The 27,500-nt window shown below is 39.4% G+C and overlaps 1 protein-coding gene and 1 non-coding gene across 4 annotated transcripts in view; both read right to left on the bottom strand.

Annotated features, from left to right (window-relative positions):
• LOC137982307 (uncharacterized) overlaps positions 1–27,500 on the bottom strand; it is a 140,919-nt gene that overhangs the window by 33,909 nt on the left and 79,510 nt on the right. For all 3 annotated transcript variants that reach the window (XM_068829383.1, XM_068829382.1, XM_068829384.1), the window contains exons 19-28: positions 24,073–24,387; positions 23,058–23,387; positions 21,300–21,465; positions 20,678–20,859; positions 19,837–20,151; positions 16,212–16,505; positions 13,521–13,698; positions 8,529–8,734; positions 6,543–6,806; positions 6,064–6,111 (exon numbers count right to left, since the gene is read on the bottom strand). In XM_068829383.1, coding sequence (XP_068685484.1) covers positions 6,064–6,111; positions 6,543–6,806; positions 8,529–8,734; positions 13,521–13,698; positions 16,212–16,505; positions 19,837–20,151; positions 20,678–20,859; positions 21,300–21,465; positions 23,058–23,387; positions 24,073–24,387 — 2,298 coding nt within the window. The remainder of the gene's footprint in view (positions 1–6,063; positions 6,112–6,542; positions 6,807–8,528; positions 8,735–13,520; positions 13,699–16,211; positions 16,506–19,836; positions 20,152–20,677; positions 20,860–21,299; positions 21,466–23,057; positions 23,388–24,072; positions 24,388–27,500) is intronic.
• Positions 14,333–14,406, bottom strand: Trnas-aga (transfer RNA serine (anticodon AGA)). Its single transcript has one exon. It is a non-coding gene; the product is annotated as a tRNA-Ser (tRNA).

Raw genomic sequence — 27,500 nt, 5'->3', positions numbered from 1 at the left:
TGTATACAACTTTAGTTTTCCGTCTGTGTGACGAATTTAGTTTTCCGTCTGTGTGACAAGTTTTAGTTTTCGCGTCTCTGTTACAAGTTTAATCTTCGAGTTTCTGTTTCGAGTTTATTTATTTAAGTTTGGTCTTCGCGTCTTTGCGTCTGTGTGACAAGATTTTTCACCTGCGTGTGGAGCTTTCAATTTTCTCATTCTTTCCTTATTCCTTCGTGGGGTTATGAGGACCTTCGCCAAACAGTAGAGTATTTGCAATCGGCCCTTAATGTTTCTAAAGTAAATCAGTCCTTGGAATCAGTTAGACTCCTCGCCTCTCGTCCTGCCGCGCTTCTCGATCCTTTCGCCCTCCTTGCGGCCTTGGAACAACTGTCAGACCACGCTAGGGAGGCAAACCACTCTCAATGCAAGAAGTTTTTTAAACAGTGTCGCCCCCTTGCAAACTCCAACTCACTTGCTGAAGTGGTGCTGAAACTCTTTGGAGATAAGGAGGAAAGATATGTGGCTTCCCAGATCCGAAAGATTTTTAAAGGTCACTCTTCTCCTAGAAGTTCAGCTCCAGGACAGGCCCTTGATTATTGGGGAGACAATTCCGGAGCCCCGCGTCCAGGCCCCTATCCTGAAAGTTCATTTGGTCGCGGTGGACGTCTCACGCCACAGTACTACCGGCCCGGAACCTTTCCTCGGCGCTGTTTTATTTGCAGAAGTCATTTTGCTAGGGATTGCCCATTAGTCTCCAAAGCTGTTAAAAAGTGACGTTTCTTTGCTATACATTGGAGTTTCGATGCCTTCGATCGTTTCCCTTGTTACTTATCTCGGTATTTTTCTGTACTGAAGTCCACGCCACATTAAAGTTTGCTTTGTCTATTACTTTGTGTTTGTTTCGCTTGTCTTTTTCTTTCTAAGCTAACCGCTGGTATGGGTCTTCTTATGCCCTTAATTGCTCTGTCTCTGGACGGGGTATTTCGGGGCTGCTTCGCAATTGGCTTTTCCCCTTTTCTATATCGTGTTTCATTGGCGCTTTTTTTCGTTGTCCTTTTTGTTTTAGACGCCTTCGTGCAAGAAACCTCATCATGATTTTCACCCGGACGAAGTCTCTTCAAATTTTGTCCAGTGGTGCAATTGGAAAGGGGAAAAGCCTCGCGTTGCAGGCCCGAAGCCCTCGCCCTACATGGTTTAAAAGGGAATCGCTCATGCCACTCCTCAGGATGCTATTTTCTGAGATCCCAGTAGTTTTGTGGCTGGGGAACTGTGCTGGCACCAGTCTTACTAGAAGTTCATTCTGTCAGAACACCCAAACTCGCTTTTACGCTGAGATCTTCAACATTCCTTCAGGTGGTCCAAGTTTCAGCTTGCCGAGGCTTTTGCTTTTATTGTGTGTTCAGTTTTGTTTAGCCTTGGATACTTCATTGGCCTCTCCAAATCCGTTCCTGTTCCCCAGACTAGAATCAGGTTTTTGGGTTTTCTGTCTGATTCCATCCTTCAAGCTTTCCTTATTTAACAAGATAAGAGAATCAAGTTTGCCACCCTTCGTGACTCCATTCTCCAGCGCCGAACGGTGTCTATCAAGACGCTTCAGCGTTTCGCAGGCAAGGTTACCTCTTTCTCTTTAGCTGTCCCGGCTGCTCAGTCATACGCGAGAGAAGTTTACCACGCTATTTCTCTGGCAAATCGTTCCTCTCTCCCATCAAAAAGTTGTTGCTTACCTTCGTTCCGAGATAGATTATTGGCGGCTTTTAGATGCTTGGTCCGAGCATCTCCCCTGGATGGATGAGCGTCATTTACTAGTGAATGTAACCGTTGTTGCTTACCTTCGTTCCGAGATAGATTGTTAGCGGTTTTTAGATGCTTGGTCCGAGCATCTCCCCTGGATGGATGAGCGTCATTTAGTAGTGAATGTAACCAGCAACGCATCCCAGTACATGTGGGGTGGCATAGTTTACAATCCCACCGGACCACCTTTGGAGACTCGAGATATTTGGAGAGAAGACATCAGAGACAAACCTATTGCAGTAAAGGAAACCCTCGCACTCGTCAACACTTTAAAATCTGGGAAGTCGGTTCTTTCAAATTGTCCCGTGAACGCTCTAGTAGACTGCCTGGGCAGGAGTAAACAGCTAAACGATGCCCTCAAGGAATTGTTCCAAACTCTTCTCGCCAGAATATTTTCCTCTGTTTGCAATTCATGCCCTCTTCTCTCAACCAGGCTGATGCTCTCTCTCGCGTTTTGTCTGATAAGGATTGCATGCTTGCCCCCGAGCCATGGAAAGAGTTAGAAAACCTCTTTGGCCTACACACCTTCGACTTGATGGCGCTTGACTCCAATGCTCAAATTGGATGTTCTGGTTCACCGCTTCCTCACTTTACGCCTTTTCCAACACCGGGCTCTAGCGGGGCTAATGTTTTTGCTCAAGGTGAGGCCAGCCAAGAAAACGCATATGTCTTTCCGCCATTCATCTTAGTTGGTCCTCTTCTCCGTTTTCTTGGCAAGGCCTTGTTTTTGTTCACCATTGTGGTTCCAAAACTTTCTCCTCTCCCTTATTGGTGGCCTCTTATTCAGGCAAGGGCATCTCATTTTGTCGTCCTAGGCCATAAAGCTGATCACGATATCATGTTGTTTCCATCTCCGCACCGCGTTTTTTCCACACGTCCTTTACTTTGGGATTTGTATGCTTTCAGGATTACCAACTCGCTTCCGTCTGTCCTTTCTTCAGATTCAGCGACATAGAATCTGGAAGCCAGCAGCTCCTTGCCTTGATTGTGGCTACCTTAATGATGCCGTTTTCGACTTTTGCCAGAAGTACGGTTTCCGCCAGTTTTGTTCATTTCACCAACATAAAGATCGACTTTCAAGCAATCGATGGTCGTTTGGTACATCTGGCTGAAGCAAAGTCCAACAAGAGTTATGAAAGTCAGAAGTCTTCTCTTTACAAGGAACTTGTAATTTTCTTTCTTCTCTTCCGGTTCCAAGGGCTCTTCCTTCCGCCTCTACATCCGACATTAAGAAGTTTCTGGTGTGGAAGGATAACTCAGGGAAGACCGTTGTTCACCTTTTGGATTGTCCAGGCCTGGGCCAACACCAGCGCGTCTCCTGTTCATCTCCGACCAGGCTGGCTGCTGGAACGTTGGACAGCCTAATTGGAAAGCTCAGGTCCACTTTTGTTGAGGAGGGCTTGGGAGGGGAATGGGACGATCGATTCTCTCTCTCTTGCCGTCAGTCGATACGATTAAGACTGTTTATGGTTTGATGGCAGATCTCCATGTATCTCTGTAGCTCGCGGTTGTCTGCCAGGAGTTGACTGGGATCTTCCTCACTTTCATGTTTCTCTTTGCTACATCTTTGAATCTCAGCCTTGGCCTTCCCTGATTTCGCTTTCCAGAACAGAGTTGTGAATACAGAAGTTGGCGAGGGAGTCGGTCATGATCCATCCTATGAACGTGGCCTAACCATCTTAGGTTCTTTTCAGCAAGAATGTCCTTCATGGATGGAAGGTTTGCACGCCTAAGGACTTCAGCATTTGTGATCTTATCATGCCATTTGATGCCCATGATGTCCCTCAATTGCCTCATCATAACAGCGTGCAGTTTCTTAACTTGGGCTCTGTAAATAGTCCACGTTTCTGCACCATATAGGAGGGTTGACAGAACCACAGCTCTGTAGACTTTGCATTTCACCCGGATGGAGACATGTTTGTTGTTCCATAGTCTTTGCTGGAGTTTGCCGAATGCCGCACTCGCCTTGCCTGTCCGTGTCCGGAGTTCCTTATCTATCCTGGAGGAGCTGGATACAGTGCTACCGAGATAGGTAAAGTCAGTGGTTTTGACCAGAGGCACTTCGTCAATTGTGATGTCTATCGGCTCAGGTGGAGGGCAGATAAATTTGACCGGTTGATACATGCACTCTGTTTTCTTGATGTTGATCTTTAGGACGATCGATTAGGTATTGGAAATCCCGTCTATCATCATCCCTCTATTAAAGCTTATTTGAAGTGTGTACGAGAAGAGGAAGCCTAGGCTCGAGTACAGCCTCGTAAGGCCGTTCCTCTTTTTACGAATATATTTTTGGTTATAGCGCGTTCTATCCTATCTAAACTTAGAAAGCCCTGCACTTCGCCTTCGCTTTTGTATATCCTCTGTAGGGATCTTAGTTTCTTTGGCATTGTTTTTTTCTCTGGAAACCGTTCGTCGGACCTGGGAAGAACCAAGTCTAAAGAAGTGCTTGTTTTTCCCCACTCCTCCGGGTTACTCTTTAACCATTCTTTTGGTAAGACATTAAGGGGAAATTCTACACACTCTTTTTCTGTAAGGAGTTCCAGTAATTCTGATACTTGTGCAGTGCGTAATTTTATGTTGTATCTAAATATCTGTCGTTTTATTAGTATAGATATTTCTCAAGGCTATTTTTTCCGCGTTACCAGCAAAGCTGGCCACATTTCTGATAAACCTTTCATTGGTTCTTCAGTTTATAATCGTTTTACACAGTATCTTAAGGATGCTGGCTTAGACGGCGGTGAAACTCCCCACAGCCTTCGCACCGGGTGTTCTATTACTTTGAAACTGTTGGGAGTTTCTAAGTCTGATATTGCTAAGCACATAGGTTGGCGCTTTACTAGCATGGTAGATTATTATAATGACTTAGAGCAGATTGAAAAACCCGGTCACACAGCTGAAGTTTTGTCATCTACCGCTTCATCCCAAGCTTCTTCCTCCGCTACTCGGGATGCTATTTCCTCTTACCAGGATTTAAATGAACTGAAGAATTTCAGTCCGGTTTTTCCATAGTCTGTTCTAGTTTGGCCTTTCACTTTTTTATGGCTCCATATCTTGAAGGTTGTAAAGTTTGCAATAAAGCTTTTTGAGTTATAGGGAGAGTTACGGTCGTCTGTGTATTTTGTTGGGACCTTACCGCCCTGCAGAGCTTTCGGCAGTAGCAGCCGTAGGGCTCGCTTCTTCCCATATTTTATCCTTTCCTGGGGCGTTTGGGAGTGAGGGCTCCCAGTGGGAATTTATTACTATTCTCACTGGGGTCATCTCGAACAAACGCCCCAGATCTCTTCGAGATTCAAGGATAAAATTCCCACGCGCTCATAGGCTCCTGGGTGTTCTGTTTCACACAGGTTTTGCATAAATAGGCCTGTTTTGGCCTGGTTAATTCTCTTTTCGTTAAACGTTCGCCAGTCGTTTGCTTGGCGTCTCTCCCTCCTCCCCGGAGCAATGACCTCTGTTGCCATCCCAGCTAGCTCCCGCTCCTTTTCACTTCCGGGCTCGCTTCTTCCCATATCTTATCCTTGCCTGGGGCGTTTGGGAGTGAGGGCTCCCAGTGGGAATTTATTACAATCTATTCTGTTAGAAACATGCTAAAACTAAGTTGTCCCTTAGACGTGCGTGCATAGAAACAAAACTCTATTGAGACCAATGGAAATGAGAACTTGACCTGTATGCTTTCACCAATTTGCCATTTTACGAAAATTTTGAATGCGTGGAAAATATTTTCCCGTTTTAATTCAATTTGGACAATTACCTGAGGTCTTTAGTAAGAAATCCAAGATGGCTGATCCAAGATGCAGGTCGACCTGTTTACTTAAGGACGCAGGCTAGCCGTTATTTTACACTATTGCTCAGCTTTTTGGATATCGAAGAATAAAGTTTTGGACATAATATTTACCCGCTGCGTTTTGTATTACTACCGATTTCATTGTACCATTTACCATGAATTGGATTCTTCTCTATATGTATAGACTCGAGTTTCGTAAGCACGTTCTTTGGGGACTATTCTTGTAATTCACATCAAAAATAAGTGAATACGCAGAAATATGGTTGTGTGAGAAGGGATATTCTGAAAACGTAATATTCTTTGTGGAGGCGACCTTTAGCCAGTAGGCAGTAAAGTCTCGATGGATCGTCTAAACCTGACCCCAGTGCAGCGTCACATGCTTGGCGGGCTGCGGTGCACGATAACAGACTTTGTACGTATTCATTCTGTCCGTTCATACGGACAACAAATTGGGGTCCGAAAAGAACTAACCTATAGTTACTTCTTTATTCCTTAAGCTTTAATCTAACCTTGCGTCGGTGTGGTGACTGGCATATTAGTAGTTTTAGCCTTTGTCGCTAAAAGGTGAAATAAAATGAAATAAATGCAAACTAATCATGATATTTCTATTGCTAATATTAGTTAAATGCTTGCGTGCATAGAAGGAGATTGTGGAAAAGTTTTATAAAGGCCTTTTTCATTCAATTATCTGGGCTTGGTGTTAATCCAAGAGGCCGTGGCATGGCTGTGTTAAGCAAGCCAAAGTTCCGTAAGTTTGATTTACGGAGATTCTCGTAAGATGTTAAGATTCCGCTCGCTTAGAGTAAATCAGCTTTTTCTTGTGACAGCCCTGGGCTCTGTGTGTCTACAAGCGGCTTCCCCACAATCGAATATCGTAGCAGAAGGCTACTGCATGAACAAGAGGTCAGAGTGAGTATACGGTTGACTGCAAGAAAGGCTATTTTATGTATTTTTTAAGTGTCTGCACCATTGTAGTCCATTTACCTACCATTTAAAGTTGTGAATGTAAGGTCTTGGCTTCCATATGTTTCTTGGCTTAATGTGTAACCAACTGCCATCACCTTGTAATCCGTAAGTGCTCGCAGTGAACGCAGTGTGACCTGTGCTAATACTGTCCTGATGAATTTCCATTCCTGATTCTCAGTTAAAGGCTTATAGAACACAACAAATTCCACAATCCTGATATTGCCAGAGAGTAGTAACGTTAATGTAACCTCTTGGCCTTTGAGGCTTCCAGAAAGAACCTGAACATCTGGTATATAAATAATAACACGAGGGTTAGGTGGTCATACCGTTTTCATGAGATCCCACTAACACTCTAATGTGCAACATTTGTCACCTTTCGCATCCACGGGCACCCAGCGAGCTGTAGAAAGGCATTTTTAAGTACCTTGTGTTTTAATTGCTCGAAAATGTTAGGGAACAAATTTTTCCTTTGAAAAAAACACTAGTTGAAATGAACTTTTCGTGAACTTTTTAGGGGACTATTTTCTTTCCGAAAATGTTATATGACGTTTTTGACTGCCAAAAACAGCAAATACGTCCTTTCCGAAAAAACCTCACAGGCTATGTTTTTCCCATTGCGAATTTTATCCGACTACAATCTTTATTCGACGCCGAAAGCCTTAAGCAATATGTCTGAGTTCTTGTTTTCGATCATAATGGATTAGGTAACGAGAAGATCAGTTGGAAATGGTGAGAATGGCATAAGATGCAGGTTTACATCCAAGCTTGATGATTTGGACTTTGCAGATGACATAGCTCTAATTTCCTCTGCCAAGCAGCAGATTCAGGATAAAACAAGAAAGCTTGAGGAAGTAGCCAGACGAGTGGGGCTCAAGGTCAGTACAGAAAAGACGAAAACGATGAGGATTAACGCAAGAAATCAAGACAGGATTGTAGTTAATGAAAGAGATATTGAGGATGTCGATGAGTTAATATACTTAGGAGCGAAAGTGTGTAAGGAAGGAAGTAGTATAAAATACCTGAAGAACAGACGATCCACAGCAAGAGGTGCAATCATCAGATTGAAGAACATGTGGCGTTCCAATAGCACTCAAGGAAGACAATTGAAAGTTGAGACTGTATAAGACACTGGTAGTGCCGGTATTCTTATATGGATGCGAGACGTGGAAAATGAACAAAGGAGATGACAAAGCTATAGATATACTCCACAATAAGTGCCTACGAAAGATCCTACGAATTAAATGGCAAGATCATGTCAGTACTAAAGAGCTGTTGGAAAGAGCGAGTATGAAACCGCTGAGTGAGGAAGTGAAATATCGTAGATGGAATATGATTGGTCACATCTTGAGGCAAGGCCATAATAACGATTCTAACATTGCAATAAGCTGGTTCCCGGAAGGGAAAAGAACGCGGGGAAGGCCGAAGAAAACATGGCGACGAACAGTTGGAAAAAAACGTAAAGAGGCAGGGTGGAGATCACGGGAGGAGGCGAGGATATCCAGCGGACAGAGAACAGAGGAAGACTTCTATAAAGGCCTTATGTGCCACGACGCACGAGGAAGATAGGTAACAGGTGACAGGTAACAGGAACGACTTAAGCGAACTACCCTCCATCGAACAGATATGTACTTGCCGTTGGTTGCCCCAGCGCGTTCTGTTTTCCTATCTTCTATTAAAAGGAAACGGTTATTTTTTTGTTTCGCTCGAAAGTTGATTCAGAATTTTGGCAAGAAAAAAGTGTAAACACGAGTCCTTCTTAACGTTTCTCCAGTGAATACGTTTTTAAGATTGGGAAATCTGGTACACCACTTTTGCGCAATTAAAATACCGCTTATTTAATCAAATAAACAGTGTTTTTAAAGAATTTAGATTGAGATTCCAACTCCTGTTGCATAATTGATAGCCTCCTCCTCCACCGTTGTATCCGGAAAGCGGTTAATTTCTATGCTCTTTTCTTGAGGGGAATTTGACTTATGAATTGGTTCCTTGTAATCGGGTAGTTACTTACTAATATTTGGAGATGGATCTACAACGAAGTAGCTGGCGTTAAATCCTCTCTCTTCCAACCCGTTATTGGATCGAAAAAGGATTGCAGCAGGGTATCTTTCATTAGCTTCAGCAACAAAAGCAAACTGATTCCGATGTCCGCAAATTGGGCTGGAATAATTCTTTTTATTCAGATTTCTAAGCTGAATGTAATCATTCCTGAAATTCCTGCAAAATACCAAGCAAAGCAAAACAAACTCAAAGCGGCTATAAGCAAATGAGCGTGGAATGAATTATAAGCCAGTCGGGGGTATATGGTTTTGATTCATTTGTTAGGAAACTTTCTTGAAAGCGCCAAAAGATAAGCGTGATACCTGTGTTACATTTTACGCTATTATGAAAAAGGCCTATGACGTGTAGTTAATTCGTTGCTGTCTCCAAGGAGACCTTGTTTAATGCGCGTGCGTGGCCCCAACAATGTTGGAAAAGCTTTCACTGGCGAAAAATGTCTGATTGGTCGAGGCCTTGTCATGTGACTTCAATAGCTCAAATCAAACATGGCTGCCATCGAATGTTTGTCAGCTCTCCGTCGATTAAAAAAGAACCCTTCTTCAGGGCATTAAAACGGACGAATGTTTTGACTACATAGTGCGTGCCTATGCCAGCGAGATTCTTTTTTTTTGCCAAAAGTGCTACGATGGAAATTTCTTTAAAAATTTCAAGGTCAACGCGAGTCTCGGTTGCTGTGACAGTATTTGAGTGGAAATTCGTTTGTGGAGCTTATCGGCTAATGGATTTCCATCTGGATTTCAATTCATGCGTTTATCTTTTAAAAAGTGGACTAAAAAAGATACCACTAAATTTCCAAATGGTTTCTTTTCCAACTAAATATTTACACATTGTTTCCGCGGGGGCCCGCATCTAGATTTTCGCTTTTTTTTTTTCAAAATTAAGTTGTTAAAATTGCCATTCAAGTGGTCCACAGAGGCAGATTTATTAAGACCGAGGGGAAAATGAGAAATGCATGAGGTCCCTGAAAATTTAGAAATGTATTTCAGTTGTTCAAAAATAAATTTTAAAGTGAATTTAGCAGCAGTAATAACCAAAATGATACTTAACATGTCATAGCACCTCATATCGGGTACATTAGAAGGAAACCTTTTAGTTGCAATTATATTTTGCTATAGTTGTTCCAAGCAAAATGCCAATTGTTTGCTTCCCTCGAAATTATAGAAATAAACATAGATTAGGTTAACTCTGAATAGCCAAAACAACAATATTCTTAGTTGAGAATTTGATTCCGAAATTCAGCTTACTAGCAGGGAGAATTTTACTGTAACAAAATATTTCTACAGCTAATAATACTCTTTCACCACATTGTACATTGCAGTGGGTTAATGTGACAACAAAAATACTTAATCAGGAATTGATTTTATCTTCCAGCAATAAAACAGCAAGAGGATATTTATTTAAAATTAGGTATCTTCAAAGTTTAGAAAACTTGTTTAAGGTGATTCAGTGCCATCCTCCAAACATTTTCACAAATTTTACGCTGGCCTACTAAATACTTCTAGTACAATAAATTATTTACCGGTAACCTGTCTTTGCGGACTCTGCTTGCAACACAGCTGCTTCAATAATTTTAATCCCCCCCTTCCATTAGATTTAACTTTTTAAAGAAACCATAGCTTCATATTTCTGTAATAATTGTTCAAAGACATTGAGCAAAAGCATACAAAGCTACACTTGAAAGGGGCATAATCCCATGTTGCCGTTTTTTGGATAATAGTTCACAGAAATAACTCCTGTTACCTTTCCATACGTAAAAAATATTTCAACATTAGGAGCAATGAATTTTACCAATTGCTTTAAATAATAGCAATCATTCCTACCATTTCCAAGGATGAATAAATTTAAAGTTGAATGCAGTAAGTGTAAGAAGTAAAAAAAGTGGTCCAATCTATTTAAGCTGTAATCAATTTCCATCCTTGCTTTTGTCCCTAGATAGTGTTAAACAATGGTGGTAAAGTGAACAAACTGCCCCAAGGGGGATTCCCTTACGAAAATGACAGGGGTTCTTGTTGCTACTTTTTGGAGAAAAATTTGTGGATTTGTACTGCTTATGATACTGAGACCAAACAGCTCGCAAAGTTGCTGCATACATTTAAGCCTATCAATCTGAAAAATGGCTGGAACTGTAGAACAGTTTGGTAAGTGAGCAAATAATTTTTACTTATGAATTATAAAATGCCAGTCATTTGTCAATTTAGAACTGGTTCCTCTAACGGGTTAGATTTCTTTAGTCTACATCAACAAAACAAGATTCTGTTACCTTTAAGAGTTGTTTTCAAAAAAATTCCAACAAGTGGCCTGCCATTTTTATAGGGAAGACCCCTCCTGAGCAAACTGCATCCTGACATGTTTGGCTTCTCATTGATTTAATGACTTTAATGATATATGCAAATTTGTTCTACAATAATACTGAAATACCATAAAAGTCTTTTTAACGTAACTTTTTTGAAAAGTTTACTCCTTGAGCCACCAGCTTCAACTTTGATACTTTGTTCTAAAAGCCAAAGCAAAGCAAAGAAAGGCATGGTGGAGGTGATGATTAATCACTTGTTTTGGTTCAAATGAAGAAAAAGAAAGTCAAACTAATAATAGCACTTTAACCCTTTCACCCCTAAACCGGCAATACTTAGTATTTTACTCTGTCTAACACCAGACGATTTTACTCGTCAATGGGGAACCCCCAGGAGTCAGTGGGTTAATCACTCACTAAAAAATGTCCCATTAAAATATTATGTTCCACTAATGACCAAAATTGTACTAATAATTTGAATTAAAGCTAAGGTCTGTTAAATTTCCATCTGAGTTACCTGACAGTTCTTACGGTACTTCTCAACATAAAGAAAATAAATTCTGTGGACTTAAACATTCCCAAATAGAAATGCTGTATATTCCAAATATCGTTACGTAAACTCTTCAAGATTTACCTGCTTCAGGAACTTTAAATCAATGAATATTTTGAATATTTTTCCTGGTCTCCTGCAAACGATGTGCATTTTTTAATGGTTTTCCCTTTAAAAGTAACATTCAGAAATAATATTGCAAATACAACTGAGGCTGTTTTGCCTTATCTACAAGACAAGACAATAATATCTTTTATTGAAACACAATCAATATTAAAGTGCTCAATAATACTTGCTTGTGGGATCATGTGCTAAATATAATAAAGATACACTACAGGAAATAGAAGCTAAAAACTAACTATGCGACAGACACATGATATCTACATGTACACATAAGGGATAAGAAATAGAAATCAATTGCTATCCAAAGATCATATTGCAAATATTACAAACAATAACGGTTGATTGACAAGTTCCTTGTTCAAAATGATAGAGCATGTTTGAAGTCCAGCAGGACCAAGATGAGAAGTTATGATAAAAACTTTAAACATAATTTTTACTAAAATTATTTTACTGCCATCAAACCCAATGAGCCCTTGTGCATGGGATTGTCACTGTTTCTAGGTGCAGCTCCAGATCACATAATATATTAATAAATTTTGTCATCTAAGAAAAGAACGAACATGTGGGGTGTAACCAAAAAAAGTCCATGGCAATAACGCTTCCTTTCAGCCTTTTCAGGAACAATTCTCCACTGTCAACCATACTTGACTCAATACAGATTCCTTGATCCAACAACACATGACAGTACCCTAGTCTAAAAATAAAAGATTTGAAAAGATCTGAATCTACAGATAGCTATACATCTGTACCTACAATTCTGTTCTTCCAAACATTATTTTAACTAACATGGATTTTGGCAGGGGTAAAACGTGCCTTAAACTCAATTTAATTGCAAATCCACAACTTGGTAGTTCAACTTGGTAACTATTTCAACACAAGAATCGGTGAGTTGTGACTGCTAAAAAGTATGATAACTTAGACATTCACCAGAAAAGGGAATATAAATGTTTTTAAAAGCACCTATTTGAAATACTTGATACTGGGCTTACGTTCCCAATGACACAATCACATTCAAAATCAAATTCACGTCTGATCGAATCATTGATCATTCATGTAGAGGTGCCGATCGTGGAGTAATGCAGAAAAAAATAACCTTCTCGTTGAACAATATTGCCATTTCCCTGCCACCTGGTACAAGCCAATTCACACATGAACGGAAACCTTGGGAATCCTCCTTTCTGCACATTACAGCAACGTTTTGTACCCGGTGGCAACAAACTTTCCACATTAAAAACTGCGTAAAAAACTCACCTGTTTCGCAGCTCTTTTCCCACGAAATAAAATTTTCCAGGAGCAAATTTTCCGAGGATACTAGTTGGATTGGAGTAGGAAACGTGTTACACAACATAAACGTTCTCTAAGAATACATTCTCAAACGGCAGCCATCTTTCTGTTCTTCTCGGGAGTGCTTTTCTCATGAGAGCCAATGACAGTCCCGGAAACGTATCACGTGCCATATTGCGCGACTCAAGCGCAGACATTTTTTGCCAGTGAAGGAAGAGCTGTGCAAACGGATTCAACATTGTTGCGCTACGCTTCGGCGATCATGAAACAAAAGAAATGTTGGTAGTTTTTGGCTCAGAAGTTTCACCGGTTTCAAGCTTTGCGCGACAACTGCCGACAAGATGCAAAAATATGCAACAGGGTGTGCAAACGCGCGCGGGTGCAACGTGGAACACCACACCAAGCAATGATGCGTCCTTTTGTTCGGAGATGCACTGGAACCTGTTGAATAAACAGGAATCGAAGGATCGCAGGAGCGAAGGAGTGACCTACAACTCGGAGATGGCATAGCCATTTTCCGAGTTGAAAAAAAACGAAGCAAGCAAAATTAGGTTCTTGTATGTTGAGCAAGACGGCGTTACTTTTCATAAAGCGGGCTAGCAAAGTTAGCTGCTAAGGCCGTAAAATACTCTACCAAGCGAGAAAGGAACATAATTTTTATGTCATATTAAATGGAGTATTTTGAGCAAACTTACGTGCAGTTGTCTCTCCCTTTTACATCTTCTGTATGGAAAGTATCGAAGGCTACTGCTAGTCGGTACTGAGATAACTTAGGTTTCATAGTCCAGACACAATACAGGTTACTTGGATAGTTTTCTGGAAAACCTGGACTTTTTATAGCTCCCATATTCTTGTGAAGGACGCCTTTACAACCTGCAAAGGTCATTAGAAAAAGCCACGGTTCATAAATGGTGACGCTATGAGCAATTGTCTTTATCTCATGAATAGACCACTTTCATAAATGGCGACCACTTTTAATTCTTTTTGTCTTTATGTTAGTTAGACATACTGCCCTCATTTTGAAGCAAAAATTCGTTTGAAATTTGATCGTCGTAACGAGGATAGAAAGGCTTCTTATCATTAAGAGAAAAGAATATTTTATTTGGTACCCTGGCTGCCAGAGGTTTTTTATCTCTCGCAGCGACGGAATAGGCGAAGAAAAATCTCTGGTACAGGCCGTTTAGTTCTTTGAGACGGCCGGTCCAATGGGATGCGGTTTCATATTCCCAGAGTCAGATTTTGACCCTGGCAATTCGATTGGTTCTAGGAACTTGTCAGTTTTAACGAGTATTCTGAATGGCTCAGCAACAGAAAACAGTTTAAACAGGTTTTCAATTGCTGTCAACCTGATTTCTCGTGCCCACTGTGGCCATAATCGAAACGCTGCACAGTTCCGGAAATCGAGGCTTTGAAGGCAGAAATAGTCCAGTGGGTTCTACTTTTTTGTTTTTGTTGCTTGTATATGATATTCAATGTAAGGAGAAATGGAGACTCGGAAAAATATCCGAGTCCCAGATGGGATTTGAACCCACGACCCTCCGTGATCTAGTCGGATGCTCTAACCACTGAGCTACTGGAGACTCTATGGTGAGCAAGGGTCAATTTGTGGGTCTCGACTGGAAACGCATCGCGCGGCTACACAGCCAAGTATTGACTAGCATATTTGAAACTCACTAACAGCATCGCGCTGTCACATTAATGCATATCAGGATGCAGCCAACCAACTCTCCTTACATTGAATATCATTGTTGTTGTTTCATCTTTAACACACTTTTTGTATATGTCCACTAAAATTCAAATTCAGAATTTGACTTCCAAATTTCAAATTTGAGTTTTTATTCTCATATTCGACATCGCACTTTTATATGGAACATTCAATTTTTGAATTTGACATCGAGGTAAGTCAGACGAGTGTATCGTGGGAACCAAAGATGCTGATTTTTAGGTTATGTCACGTATCAATTTACTGAGTTTTTTTCGATGTCAATCAAACGGGGCATGGAACGTCTCGTCTCGTTATTCCGTCGCTCTAAGAGAGAAAAAAACCTCTGGCATCCAGGGTATTTATTTGGTCGCCATTGTAAAAGAGGTCTATACAATGAGCCTAGTGATATTTTCTTGGAATCCAGGTCTGTTTGATCCTTGAGTACAGATTGTCTGCTAACGCTTTTATCATCGCTCATTCTTCATTTTTTTTTTCGCAAAGTTTTTCCTGCTCTTTTCCATAACAATGTTTGTAGAGTGATAAAAGCAATTAACCTTGTGTTAGCCTGAATATCTGATTTCGTTTCTTCTTTTTCTTTGATTTATCCTAAGGAGTTTTCCTTCTGTGACAAAAAGGACGGCGTCACGTTATAACGGGGGCACCCAAGGATAATCTTCGGTGAAATATGTATTCGGGAGAGGCAAACTGTTCTAAGAATTTCGGTTCTACGTTGCCAAGCAGGTATAGATTTCTTTACTTAAAGTGCCCCTGTGACCAAAAAATCAATTCATAGTTTTCTTTGGATTTCAAAACTATGTTAACAAAACACTAAGTGACCCACGTTTCAAGCCTTGATTTCAAAAAGACACCTCTTTATTTTAACTGTAATTTTCCTATTTAATGGTCCGCCATTACTAACATTATGTTCTTGAGAGAGCTGGATCGAGGAGAAAATGACGTCACAGGCTCACTAGTTTAAGAGTGCAATACGTGTGTACGCCGCAGAATTAATATGCAGCACGGCGGTTTTGGCTTTCAGACTTTTAAACGCACGCTTTGCATATATAATAAGCTGCGTTCACACGCTGAAATTTTAAGCTAGTGAGCCTCTGACGTCACTTTTCCCTGGATCCAACCGTCTGAGGTCCAATCGGTCAGTTTTGAACGTGAGTAATGGCGGACCGTGAAATCCAAAACTTACACTCAAAGTAAAAGGCCTTCGGATAAAAATCAAAGCTCAAAATTTTGCCAGTTAGGTGTTAAGCAAACACACTTTCAAAATCTGAAGGAAAAAAGGAAGTGGTTTTTTTGATCACAGGGGCACTTTAAACATCACCTGAAAGATTCCCAACCAGGGAAAAGTAGTCCTTACGTTTTCAGAGGGGAAATTTTTGCGACTTTTGGCACTTAGATAGGTCAGGGATGAGAAAATGGTTTGCGGGAAGTTCTTAAAAGGGAACGTTCAGCTAGCACTTTCTAAAATGAAGATATCACTCCCTAAAAATTTCGGACTCTTCAATTCTCAGCAAAGATATCCAAACAGATCAAATTCTTCTAGGTGATAAAACCATCTCTTTAGACAGTCTTTATACATTAAAGGAGCCTAGAAATGTCGCTCAAAGGCTTTTCGCTTAATTTTCTCGTTGGGTACCCTTGTTATAATCCTAGGTGCATTAGGAACCTGGTCGGATGAACTCAGCCTCGCTCATCTCCCCGACGCCAGCACGTGTAAACCCAGCAACTCGGATTTCGTAGATATGAAGATAACTCAGGCTGTCACTGATTATGGCTTGCAGGCTCAACGGTCCAACTGTAATCGTTGAATAATTTCCATCATCATAGACGCTGCGATAAAAAACTTTGTATCCTTGTAAAACTCCGTTGATGGTACCATTTTGTATGTAGGACCAAGACACTGTTATGGCGTGTTCGTTCGCACTTAATGTAGTTACATTAACAGGTGGTCTGCTTGGTGCTGAAGCGAAAACAAAAAGAAAAACAAAACAAAAAAAAAGTTAGTGTAGAGGTATCATAGCGGAGCTCCGCGCGCGCGATAAAGGAGCGCACACGCGAAACACCATTGCTAAGAAAATATGGTAACCCATGGATACGAGAAATTTTGGTTTTATAGCCATGACCTAATCGACCGTTCGTACGTACGTCCGTCCGTACGTCTACCCATCCATGTATGCCAATGTGACCAGTATCACGCTAGTTTACAGCATACATCTTTGATATTGGACTTCCATCTTTTGATCAATTGACACCTGTCAAAACAAGGTATCCGCTGACCAATATCACGTGACCATATCGCGGGCTCAAGCTTAGAGCTCATCGAGGTCAGCTGTTTTTTTTAAGTTGACCGCTGACCAGGTACTAGTTTTTGATTGGATTCTAGGCTCAACCCAGGTTAACTCACCTGAACATAAGCGAGGCTTCATTTTTCGCGCGCTTTCTGTCGTTCGACGCGGCTACACGGCCGTAGTTCATCAACTAAAGTTCTTACACAGTCAACGCTTTTCGTGTTCAGGTGGAAAACGGTTTAGAAAATGTTTTCTTTTTGCATTTTTCGCTGGTTTCAATCCCGTTTGACATATCATGATATCTGTGGTCCACACTAGTGACTACGCAGTTATTCAAGTCGGAGGGATGAAAACTTAAAGCTGAGTGTTTATTTTCAATTTGCTCAGAGTTGCTTATTTTTCTGTATTGCAGTTTTTGGCACATCTTTAGAAGCTCTGATAAGGTTACATGATGCCTGGACGAGATATGTCTAGAACAGAAACGAAAGGAGAGCGAAAGAGAACTGACGACAACGACAAAACAATACCAGTCGTAGCTCATACTTAGCGGAATAATTTACTCCACAAATTCTTTCCTTGGGCACTAAACCGTTTGTTATTTTAACGGATGCGTTATTTAAAGTGGATGCATATTTTAAAAGGTGGTTTTATCGGTACTTTCTTTGTTCAGGAATGAAAATCGAATTTTTATTGTCAACTGGAATTAAATAATTATCTGTACTCTTTTGGACATAAAGAAAAAGTTAAATCCGTTTGCCCAACTGGGTTTCGTTGTACCTCGAAAGTGACCAGAAAATTTTGCCCTTATGTTATAAACACGTATTCGCAATGACTTCTCGAAAAATTAGAGGGAAATCTCAATCGCTTGCGTTTTTTGAGAAGTTTGTTTAAAGCACCCAAACGTTATTTAAGTGTTGGAGCGGATCGTGTTTCAAGTTGGTTGTATTGCCGCATTTTGCCGATTCTTGTTCCAAGACAACTTGGCGTGTTTCAATGAAAGGAAAGGAAAGGAAAGGAACTTTATTTAAGCGTCAAGTCGTTCTAGCGCTGAAGCACTAATTGGGGACACCGTAAATTAAAATTAACAATTAACACAAATCAAGTCAAATGTTGGTTTTTGAGGAGAGGGGAAACCGGAGAACCCGGAGAAAACCTCTCGGTGCAGAGTAGAGAGCCAACAAACTCAACCCACATATGACGCCAACTCGAGGAATCGAACCTGGGCTACATTGATGGGAGGCGGGTGCTCTCACCACTGCGCCATCCATTCACCCCCATCATCATACATCAAAATGTGAATGATCTTGTTTTCAGAGATAAAGTGGAATAAAGTACTAAGTAAAACTCTTCTTTGACCTCGAACTGACAAACTTGTTTTTATGGCTTCTAATTTCAGCGTAACTCCTATTCCCTGGCTATTTACAGTTGTCTCTGAAATGGCTTTTTTTTCCTTTTCCATTCGCTCGCCGAGGGTGTGCTTGTTTTCTTTTAACACTCATGCGGTTCAAGAAAAATTTATTTCCAAACTGGTGAATTGCAAAGTAAAGTTCACTGGAAAAACCGATGTCGCGCTCATCGCTTCGTGATTCATGCGATATCGGTTTTTAGCGTAAAATCTACCATAGAATTCACTAGTTAGGCAAGTAATTTTTATATAGAAAAAAGCAAAGAAAATGATGTAATTATTAAAGCAGCAACCGGAAACAGGAAAACGCGGACAATTCGAAAGCTTTTATTTTCACAAACCCTACAGGCAGTAAGAATAAATAACCAGGGAGCTCCGCTTTTAGGTTTGGCTAAATCTATATATTATTTTTGTAAAACCTCTCTTCTAATGATTCGTTGCTGGAAAGATTTAACGATTTATCTACCCTGAAATTTCACTACCTTTAAATGGCTTGCAAGTATATGTACATGGGAGCAAGTAAAATTTGAGATTAATCACACGCGTATTTTCAAAGTTTTCCAAACTTCGTGACTCGGACAATTTGGAAACTTTAAAAATACAAGTGTAATTATTTCTTTAATTTAATGCTGAATGCCGTCGAAGAGCAGACAGCCAAGCGGAATTAAAAAAAACTCCCTCGTAAGAAAAACAAAATAACTAACAATTTCAACTACTTATTTACACCCAGTCGAGAGAAACATGATACGAGTTTCATTTATCAACAAAAGAAAGAACGATTAAGGTAAATGTTATGCTCCTACTTATTTAATTACCGAGTGATGGAGAGGTTCCCACCATTAGAAGAATCGCATCCTCTTAAAAACACGCTTCCGTAGAAATAGCAAACGGTTTATCCAAAGAAAGAATATGCGGATAAATGTCTACAACAGCTTTGAGCTACTTGTTCCTCTAATAGTAAACTGTTCTGGGTTCTTTTCCGATGAGCTGCATGATGCTTTAGTAAATTGAAAGCCCTTAACGAATTGAATAATTCAGTTTATCATATGTTCCGTATGGCCCCGCGCGCGCTTTTATTATAAAACTATTTGGAAAATCCCCTTCTGGAGTATCTTTTCAAATTATCACTTGATCTTTATGCCTTTTTTTTATTTATAACAAGTCCAACCCCAGTTAAAAGACAAACTTCGTAGAGGACAAAAGAAGTTGTTGTGCTCAAAATGATACTTTTCTTCTCCTTTTTCTTTTCTCCTTTTTCATTTAGCCTCGGCTGGGAACGGAATGAAGTGCCCTCGCTATCAAGACTTTTAAAATTATCTTTATACTATTAAAAGCCTTTTTGAATTTCCAAACATTTAGGATTAGGCTTAGGGTTCAACGGGGTTTGGTGGAGAAGGGAAATCTAAGATGGCCTTTCTAAGAAGTGGCTTCAAGAACAAGGCTAAGTTTTAAACTTGTTAAATCCCATTGAGTCCTACCTAACGTGGTAAATATAGCTCGAGATCTCAGACAGGAAGGTTCTGTCTTACAACGCTTTCTGTACTTTTATAACTTATCTAAACAAACAACTCGTGCGATACATTTTAAAGCACATTCACCTCCTTCTGCGGTTATGATCGTGCTTTTCTGACTTCCTTTCAGGCTCATCAACGTTCCACCAACAGTCTGCATTGTCAAAGCTAAGACCTGAACTCTGTATTCAGTGAATCCTCTTAACCTTCGTACCTGTAAATTTATCTCACCATTATTTGCCGTCACTACAATTGGAGCAGATTCATAAGAGACCGGTACACATATCACAGCATACATGTGTATAGAGTAACCGCTGTCAGGAACGAAGGGGACCCACGTGACGTCTATGGTTGACGAGTTAATGATAGTGATATTGGCGTTCCAGTCCTGGACTTGCGGGGCTAAAGGGAGGGAATAAACATAATCAGAAGGTGATTGAAAGATTTTATCAATCATGTTGGTCTTAGAAATGTCTCTAGGGAGTGACAAGATTTGGCAGAAAAGTTGTAAGATAAAGACATTAAATATGACGGACGGGAACTGTTTATCCAGACTATCCGACCCTACGTGCCCTACTCAGCACCTTTTTCTTTTCCTTCGGGTTAGGTGTTTATAATCTCCAAATACTTTTCGGCTTCGACTCAAACAGAGAAAGAGGGTATTAAATCGAGTTGCAGTACTCGATCAAAGTTGTTTGAGGTCAGATGTACAATTCAAGAAGACACGTTTCGGCTGTTTCTACTCACATCTTCAGTTGTAAAATAACGAATAGGAATTAAATAACTAATTAATAATTATAATTAGTATTATTTAGTTATGTTAGTCAACTACTGTAGCTTATTACACAACTGACGATGAGAGTAGAAACCGCCTAAACATTTCTTATGTCAGGCATAAGAGTATTACGTATTTCCCTAAAATCCTTACCATTTGTAAGAGAATCATTGAGAATGACATAGCGAGCTTGGAATCCTTGCCAGGAACTCGTATAGCGAGTTGATCTGTAATCGATGCGTAATTTTCCTGCTAATATGGTAAATGGGCTTTTCTCTCCGCAGAGAAGGTTTGGTCCCTCGTCAGCGTCATCTCTGACAGACACGTAAAAGTTTCTAAGAAAAGAAGCAAAGATAGTCACCATCTAAAGTATACTAAATCTGATAGCATGCAATTACTTTGCCATATCAATGAAAAATGGTGTGATAAAGGAAAGACTGTTAGTATTTCACTAAATCTTTCAACTACATAATTATTTTAAACAAAGGTAGTCAAATATCTCTACCTGCTGTAATGAGCATAAAGGTTACAAATGGCGATCTTTAACGCTTAATTGCTTTAGTTTTTGTTTTCGAGTTGGTTCAATTTTTGATTGGTCATGAATATGTGTCTAACTGACGAACCTGTGTGTTGTTTTAAAATCATCTCTTAGTTTAATTTCGACTAGCCCTTAGTCCGTCGTACGATTCACTAATGGTCGGTTTGTCTCCACCATAGTTTGTGTGTGGAATACGATTTACGGAAGCCGTAACAAACAAAGAAACACATTACGTACTCGCATCTGAAAGAAAGCGGGAGACTGAAGCGTTCAAAGGTAAGAAGAACGCTTTTGTTTCCACCTACAGGGTGAAGCTCCCAAGTGCAGTCCGAATACTCGATGTTGTGAGGAAATCCACGACTTTGAATGATATCTGAACCTTTGTGTATGGCTGCTCCGCATCCTGAAAAGAAAGGATAAAAATTGATCCTCGTTGCACTTGATGGCGAAAAGAAAAAGACGACTCTAATCGAAGTCAGTTTGTTTTCTAAACGTTCAAAGCAACAGTTGACTGAAGGAAAATAAGTGAAACGTAGCTTTAGTATCTAGCGAGGCACAGAAGGATAGCATTGAGGAATGATTACCTAAATTGCTACCAATGTAAACCATATGAAAATAACTATAGATATGTAACAGCGCCTGTTGTATGGGAATAAAAGAAAAGGGCGTTATGTGAACTGTCACTGCTCGTTATAAAGCCATAATAGGGGAGAACAGTGTTCAGACATTTGACGAAAAAACACTTTCTATGAAAGAGGTGCCCTTCCGTTATTAAAAGGAAATATCTTTTTCCCACTCCCTCCCCCAATTTTAATGTTGAAACACGTTCCGTGGACACTCTCACGTGGTTACAACATTGAAATGGGGGAGAAGGACCAAATACGAGAATTGGGGATTGGCAAACTCTTGCAGCGGACGAAAAAGTTTCCGGGAAGCCTCTTAACTAGTTTTGTCCCTGATTGCAGCTTGTGTGACCGACGTTTTCTAGTTCACTCTGAGAGACTGTGTCAGCTTTTGCCTGTGACAGGAAAGTGCTTAATCTTAATAATAAATAAATAAATAAATAAATAAATAAATAAAGAATGAAAGAAAGAAAATAAGAAAGAAACATTCCTTCCATTGCAAAACTTATTTGAATATATTCAAAACACGAATTGACGCTCACTTACATACCCTCAAGGGCTGTTTGGGCCGACTAGCGGCCGAATGAACGAATTCGAATTGATATTGATTAGGTCACGTGTTTCGGTAGCACATGGTTTTAATCTAAGCAGTTTCGTGTCGGGGACCGTGATTTTTACGCTCGTTTGTTGAAGTTTTTCACTTTCCCTACCGTTTTAACGCACAGATTATGTAAGTATCAGGTTTGCAATTCGCCCTTACCCAGTGAGTTGTTAATTTAGGTTGTTTTTTTTTGTTGTTGTTGTTGTTCAGTTTTTACCGTAGGCGTAGATAGTGTAAATCGATTCGAGACAACACAAATGTCACAAATGGTGGAATCGTCTGTACTTAAATGTTGTAAACAATCAGTAAAGCCGCTGCGTTGTGTTCTACAAACTATGCGTCTAAAAATCTCTATGCAAATTGTCCATAACAAGGGCATATCAAAAAATCAAATCCCCAAATTTGTAAATCAGAGTTTCTGGATGTCGTTAACTAGCAGTTTTTAGATTCTTTTTTCTCTTGCTCCATAAGGAGGTATATACCGTGTTTACATACTATGAGTGACAGCTTGCCAACAAAAACAACATACACCTACTATGGATGGTCTATATGCGTAGACAACAGCAAAGATTATGTACTTAGTTCTTGCTTTAACTCTACCATATGAATGAGATAACCAAAAACGGAATGTCAATTCACAGACTTTTAATCAAACAGGTATTAAAAACAAGCTCAATTTTTCCTTTATGCTATGCACTGAGACTTAAGAAAAACTTTGTTGTTCCATGGAGCCTTTGAATATTGTCTACATTTAGTATTATCACGACTTACTTGTTTTCACTGATCTTAGATTCTCATAACCTCCTTCCCCCTTAGATGTAAGTGCCTTAACCCATACAGAGTAATAGGTATCAGACTGAAGTCCAGATATCCTCATTTCGTTCTTGTCAGCGGCAACATTTATACTTCTGATAACGTTACGGCAACGGCGATTGTAATAATAGTAGTAGTAGTAGTAGTAGTGATAGCCAGGCGAGACATATATTTTGTATCCTTGTAATATACCGCGGGTATAGCGCTGCAAAAGCCTTTCCCATTTGATCCAAACTGTACTGTAACTGATCGCTCGAGCATACCAGATGTAAGGGTTCTTCGCTGGCACTGAAACGAAATCATGTGCATGTGATACTTAATAACTGACTGACTGAATTACGTATCATGATATATGAGACACATGGTGTGTTCTTTCCGCACAGAAAGTCTATGAAAATCGGACTAAGTTCTTGGTTATGGAAAAAAAAAAAACTAACTTATAAGCGAAAGCATTTTATTTTTAATGCAAAAGACAACATTTAAGAATAGAAATAAGAGATATAAAAGTTACGCCAGGTTTCAAAGATTACATGGCTTCATTTTCAAGCTAATTAAATGACTAAGTCGATTACGTAGATATACACCAGAAAAGTGTGAGAATATTTCAAAAATTAATTACAGGTTAATTAAACTAAGCATTTAAAAAATATTTTCACACCCCTCTCATGTGTTTATATCTAAATTAAATTTCATTTAATGAGCTTGAAAATGAAGACATGGAGATTTCGAAACGCTGCAAACTTAGATATCGCTTATTTTTATTCTTAAATGTTTCACCAAACCTTACGTTATTTAAAAAGGAAAAGGCTTTAGCAAGATTTGTCGCATCTAGTGCTTCTAGCTTGTTTTTCGCTTTTAATTCTCTGTTCCGTTTCTTAATTACACTGTCATGATCTTTCGGATACAAACAGAAGCTAGTATTTGTATTCTTGTCTTATGGTCGAAACAAGCATGATGTGTTTGTTTATATTACCTCCTTCTTCCGTTTGTATTCGAATCCATCCGGTGTTTATTCGCCTGTTATTATCATCCAGGATGGCAATTACAATCAAGCTGTAGTTAGTAAAAGGTTGTAGTCCTACGATGTTCGTAGATGTTTCATTTCCTGTCAACCAAAGCGTGCTATATGCTGCTATTGCGGAATTTATTTGATTGCTATCGTATAAAATTAGATAATTTTGCACGGAAGAAACCCCTAGAAGACTGCTCGGAGGTGGTGTCCAAGAAAAGTCAATAGACGACTCGCTACCACTGAATTGCATTCCTGACCACAGGTGCTTCTCTTCGCCTGGATAGAAAGAAAAATAATCAGATTTGATAAATCGTTTTATTTGGCCCGTTCCGTTCCTTTTTATTGGAAATGGTAATAGGACTGAGTGGAGTCAAATTCTGTCTGTAATCATACAAGTGATAACAAAATCGGACGACCGCGCAACGGGAGTCCGATTTGTTCTATCACCCCTATGATTATGTTACGGACCCAACTGGGCGACACGATGTCTTATCAACTAATCATAAAAATTGCAATGTCCGAGAGAAGAAAAGAGCCAAGATATAAAAGGAATGGTACTTTGGCATTAAAAGACTGACAAAGAAAGCGTAAATTGTTCAATGTCGCTCTGAAACTGTGATTGGTTGATTTAAATTACAACTTTGAATGTGATTGGTTGATTAAAATACTACTTTGAATGTGATTGGCTTATCGAACTGTCCAATGACAAATTGTCCGATAACGGCTTGGCAATAACAAAGGAGACTTTTGTCTGATTGGCTGTTGAAATTTGTAGTATATCCAGTTTCTCAACCGTGCGCTGTGATGTAAACAAAGATGGCTTTCGGAGCGGTGATTTCAACCTGTGCTTCTTCGATCGTTCTATATAGCTTCTGCCAGTTGAAGGTGGTCATTTAAACTTCAACTGACGGGGGAAGATTCTGCAAGGGGCATTTCAGTTGGCGGGAATTTTTCTTTCTTTACCCTTCTTGTGAGCTGTTCTTTTAGTTTGCTCGGGGAAGCAACGCCTCTGAAATTGCTCCAAGTCAGTTATTACACTTTTTAGCTTTGGTGAATGTATCGTAACAAATGCTAAAGGTGCGAAAATACCCGAGCAAAGCCCAGAATTCTTTGGAAGGGAGTACTATCTGTAGAAAATGCTGTAACGTGGTTGTGAAACATCTCTCGAGCTCGAAGTCTTCGATTTATCCAACTTGAATGCAGCGAAGCAAGGAAGTATGTCACTTCATTTTCTTTCAGTCCTCGTTTAGAGTTTTCAGACGCCCTGAGTTCTTTTGAAGAACATCTGTTTTCAATCTTATCTCAACAGATGAGTCGACAGAATTACTACCGGCCGCGCCACCTCTATTTTGTGTATCTGTGTCTGAGGCCAACCTGGTTCAATGCATTTATCTCGTGTGCAAACACTCTCAAGATACACTACCTTAAAATTTTCAGGGAGTTTCCTTTAAGGAAACCAAAACAATATTCTTAGTTACATCAAGTGATCATGAAGACATACTTGGTAATATATAGTTAAGTACTAGTTTATTACTTTATTGGATCATTGATCTATGGTAACTCCAACAAGTCTAGCCATAGTAATTATTCATTGTTTTTATTACTTATGCTACTAGCGAATTATTCAAAAGTGATGTTGATTTTCTTAGGAAATCTATACAATTGTAGCTAATAGTGAAAAATGATGTGGTCACTGCCATCAGATTGGAAGGTTGTACTGGAATGAACTTTTGTGAATGGGTTCTATTTGGGGGGGAGGGGGGGGGGGGGGTAAAAATTCACTTGACCATGTAGATTTGTGCAAATGTTGAAATTGTGCACTAAATGTGGGATGTCTGGAAATACATTAAACCAGGTCTTGTCTTCTGTGCAATGTTTAAATTTTAAAGGGCAATTCAAGGTAAAGCAGACTTTGTGATAGAACTCTGACACAATATTACTAACTACTTATTGACTTTGAAGTAAGCATTCATGCTCATTTATATTTCTTGCTCACTTTTGTGGCAAGTTACCATCTGTGCAGAGAATAATGTAAATTTATCTAAATCAGGACGAAAATGTACGAAATTTACAGCCAATAATCTTAACATGTTTTTGCTCTATGAACTATTCATGATTCAAACATAGTACATCGGTAATATTACCGTATCAGTAATTGAGTAAGTATTTAATGACTGTGTCCCAATAACTCTTGGTTCTAACAATATTAAGTAATTAATATGCATTGATTTAGGATGATGAGACATCACCCATCATTGTGTGTTCATTAAATTTATTTTTTAGTTCATCCTGTATGACAACTTGTAGTAACTGCAAAAAAACATGCCAAAGAAATAGAAGAGAAGGTTTACCTAAATATCATGGCTGTTTTGTGAGTCAAAAAATTAAATTGACATGTTTTTTTGTTTATTTATGCTATCATTCCTTGCACACAAACAGTCACATGCCCCATAAAACGTGATTGTGCAGACAAAGTAAAAGAATTTACTGTACAAAGTTTAAAGAATAATGTTATATTTGTATTATTTATTAAAAACCTTTTTCTTTCTAACTTAATTGGGCAATACACACTAAAGAAATAGGTGGTAATAGCTGGATAAATATATGTATTAAATATGAATGGATTCCCAAAGGAAAAAGGCTCGAATGGGGACACACAGGCCCATGCAAGGCACCCACACAAAGGAATGAAAATTTTAAAATATACGTTATTTAAAATTATAATGTATAATTACTTATCATGTAAATCATTATGAACCAAATTACTGTAATGCACAAAAAGTACTTATCATCTAAATTTTACTGTACAGTTTGTAGATATCTCAGTCACAATTATTACAGTTTCCCTAAAATGTTAAGTAAGAAATTTATCAAATGGAAAGGTGCAGTGCAGAGTTGTGGTATGCAGGCATTTTTATTTGTAAATATTATTACACCTAGCAAAACATTTTTTTATGTAATTAAGTATAATTTTTAACAGATCAAACTAGCTGAAATTTTATTGCAATAAAAAAAGCAAGAGTTTCATTTGCAATATATTGCATTTAAGAATGTCTTTGCATCTTGATAATTTGGTCCAGAGTTGAATTCGCAACCCAAAGTGCCAGGTTTCGTTGGAAATTGGGTTAACCTTCTCCTGCGCCCTGCCACTTTTGAAAGAAAATTTTCAGAGAAGTTCGATTCTTCACAAATATGTGCTTTCCATATTAACGGCGATCGCTGGACCAAGTCTTATTTGCTGAGATTTGACCGAAAGTAACGTGAACACTGACTTCATTCTCTGATTTGGGGAAAGCAAATTTCAGTTGCGCGTCAAAAATACACGGTTTTAGTTCACATTTCAAGAAGAGAAAAGGCAAAAAATGTTCAGAAGGTGTGAAAATCACTCT

The sequence above is a fragment of the Montipora foliosa genome, chromosome 13 (genome assembly GCF_036669935.1).
Source record: "Montipora foliosa isolate CH-2021 chromosome 13, ASM3666993v2, whole genome shotgun sequence".
Taxonomy (NCBI): Eukaryota; Metazoa; Cnidaria; class Anthozoa; order Scleractinia; family Acroporidae; genus Montipora; species Montipora foliosa.
Note: the sequence above shows the minus strand (reverse complement) of the source record. Positions and strands in the feature narration are given on the sequence as shown.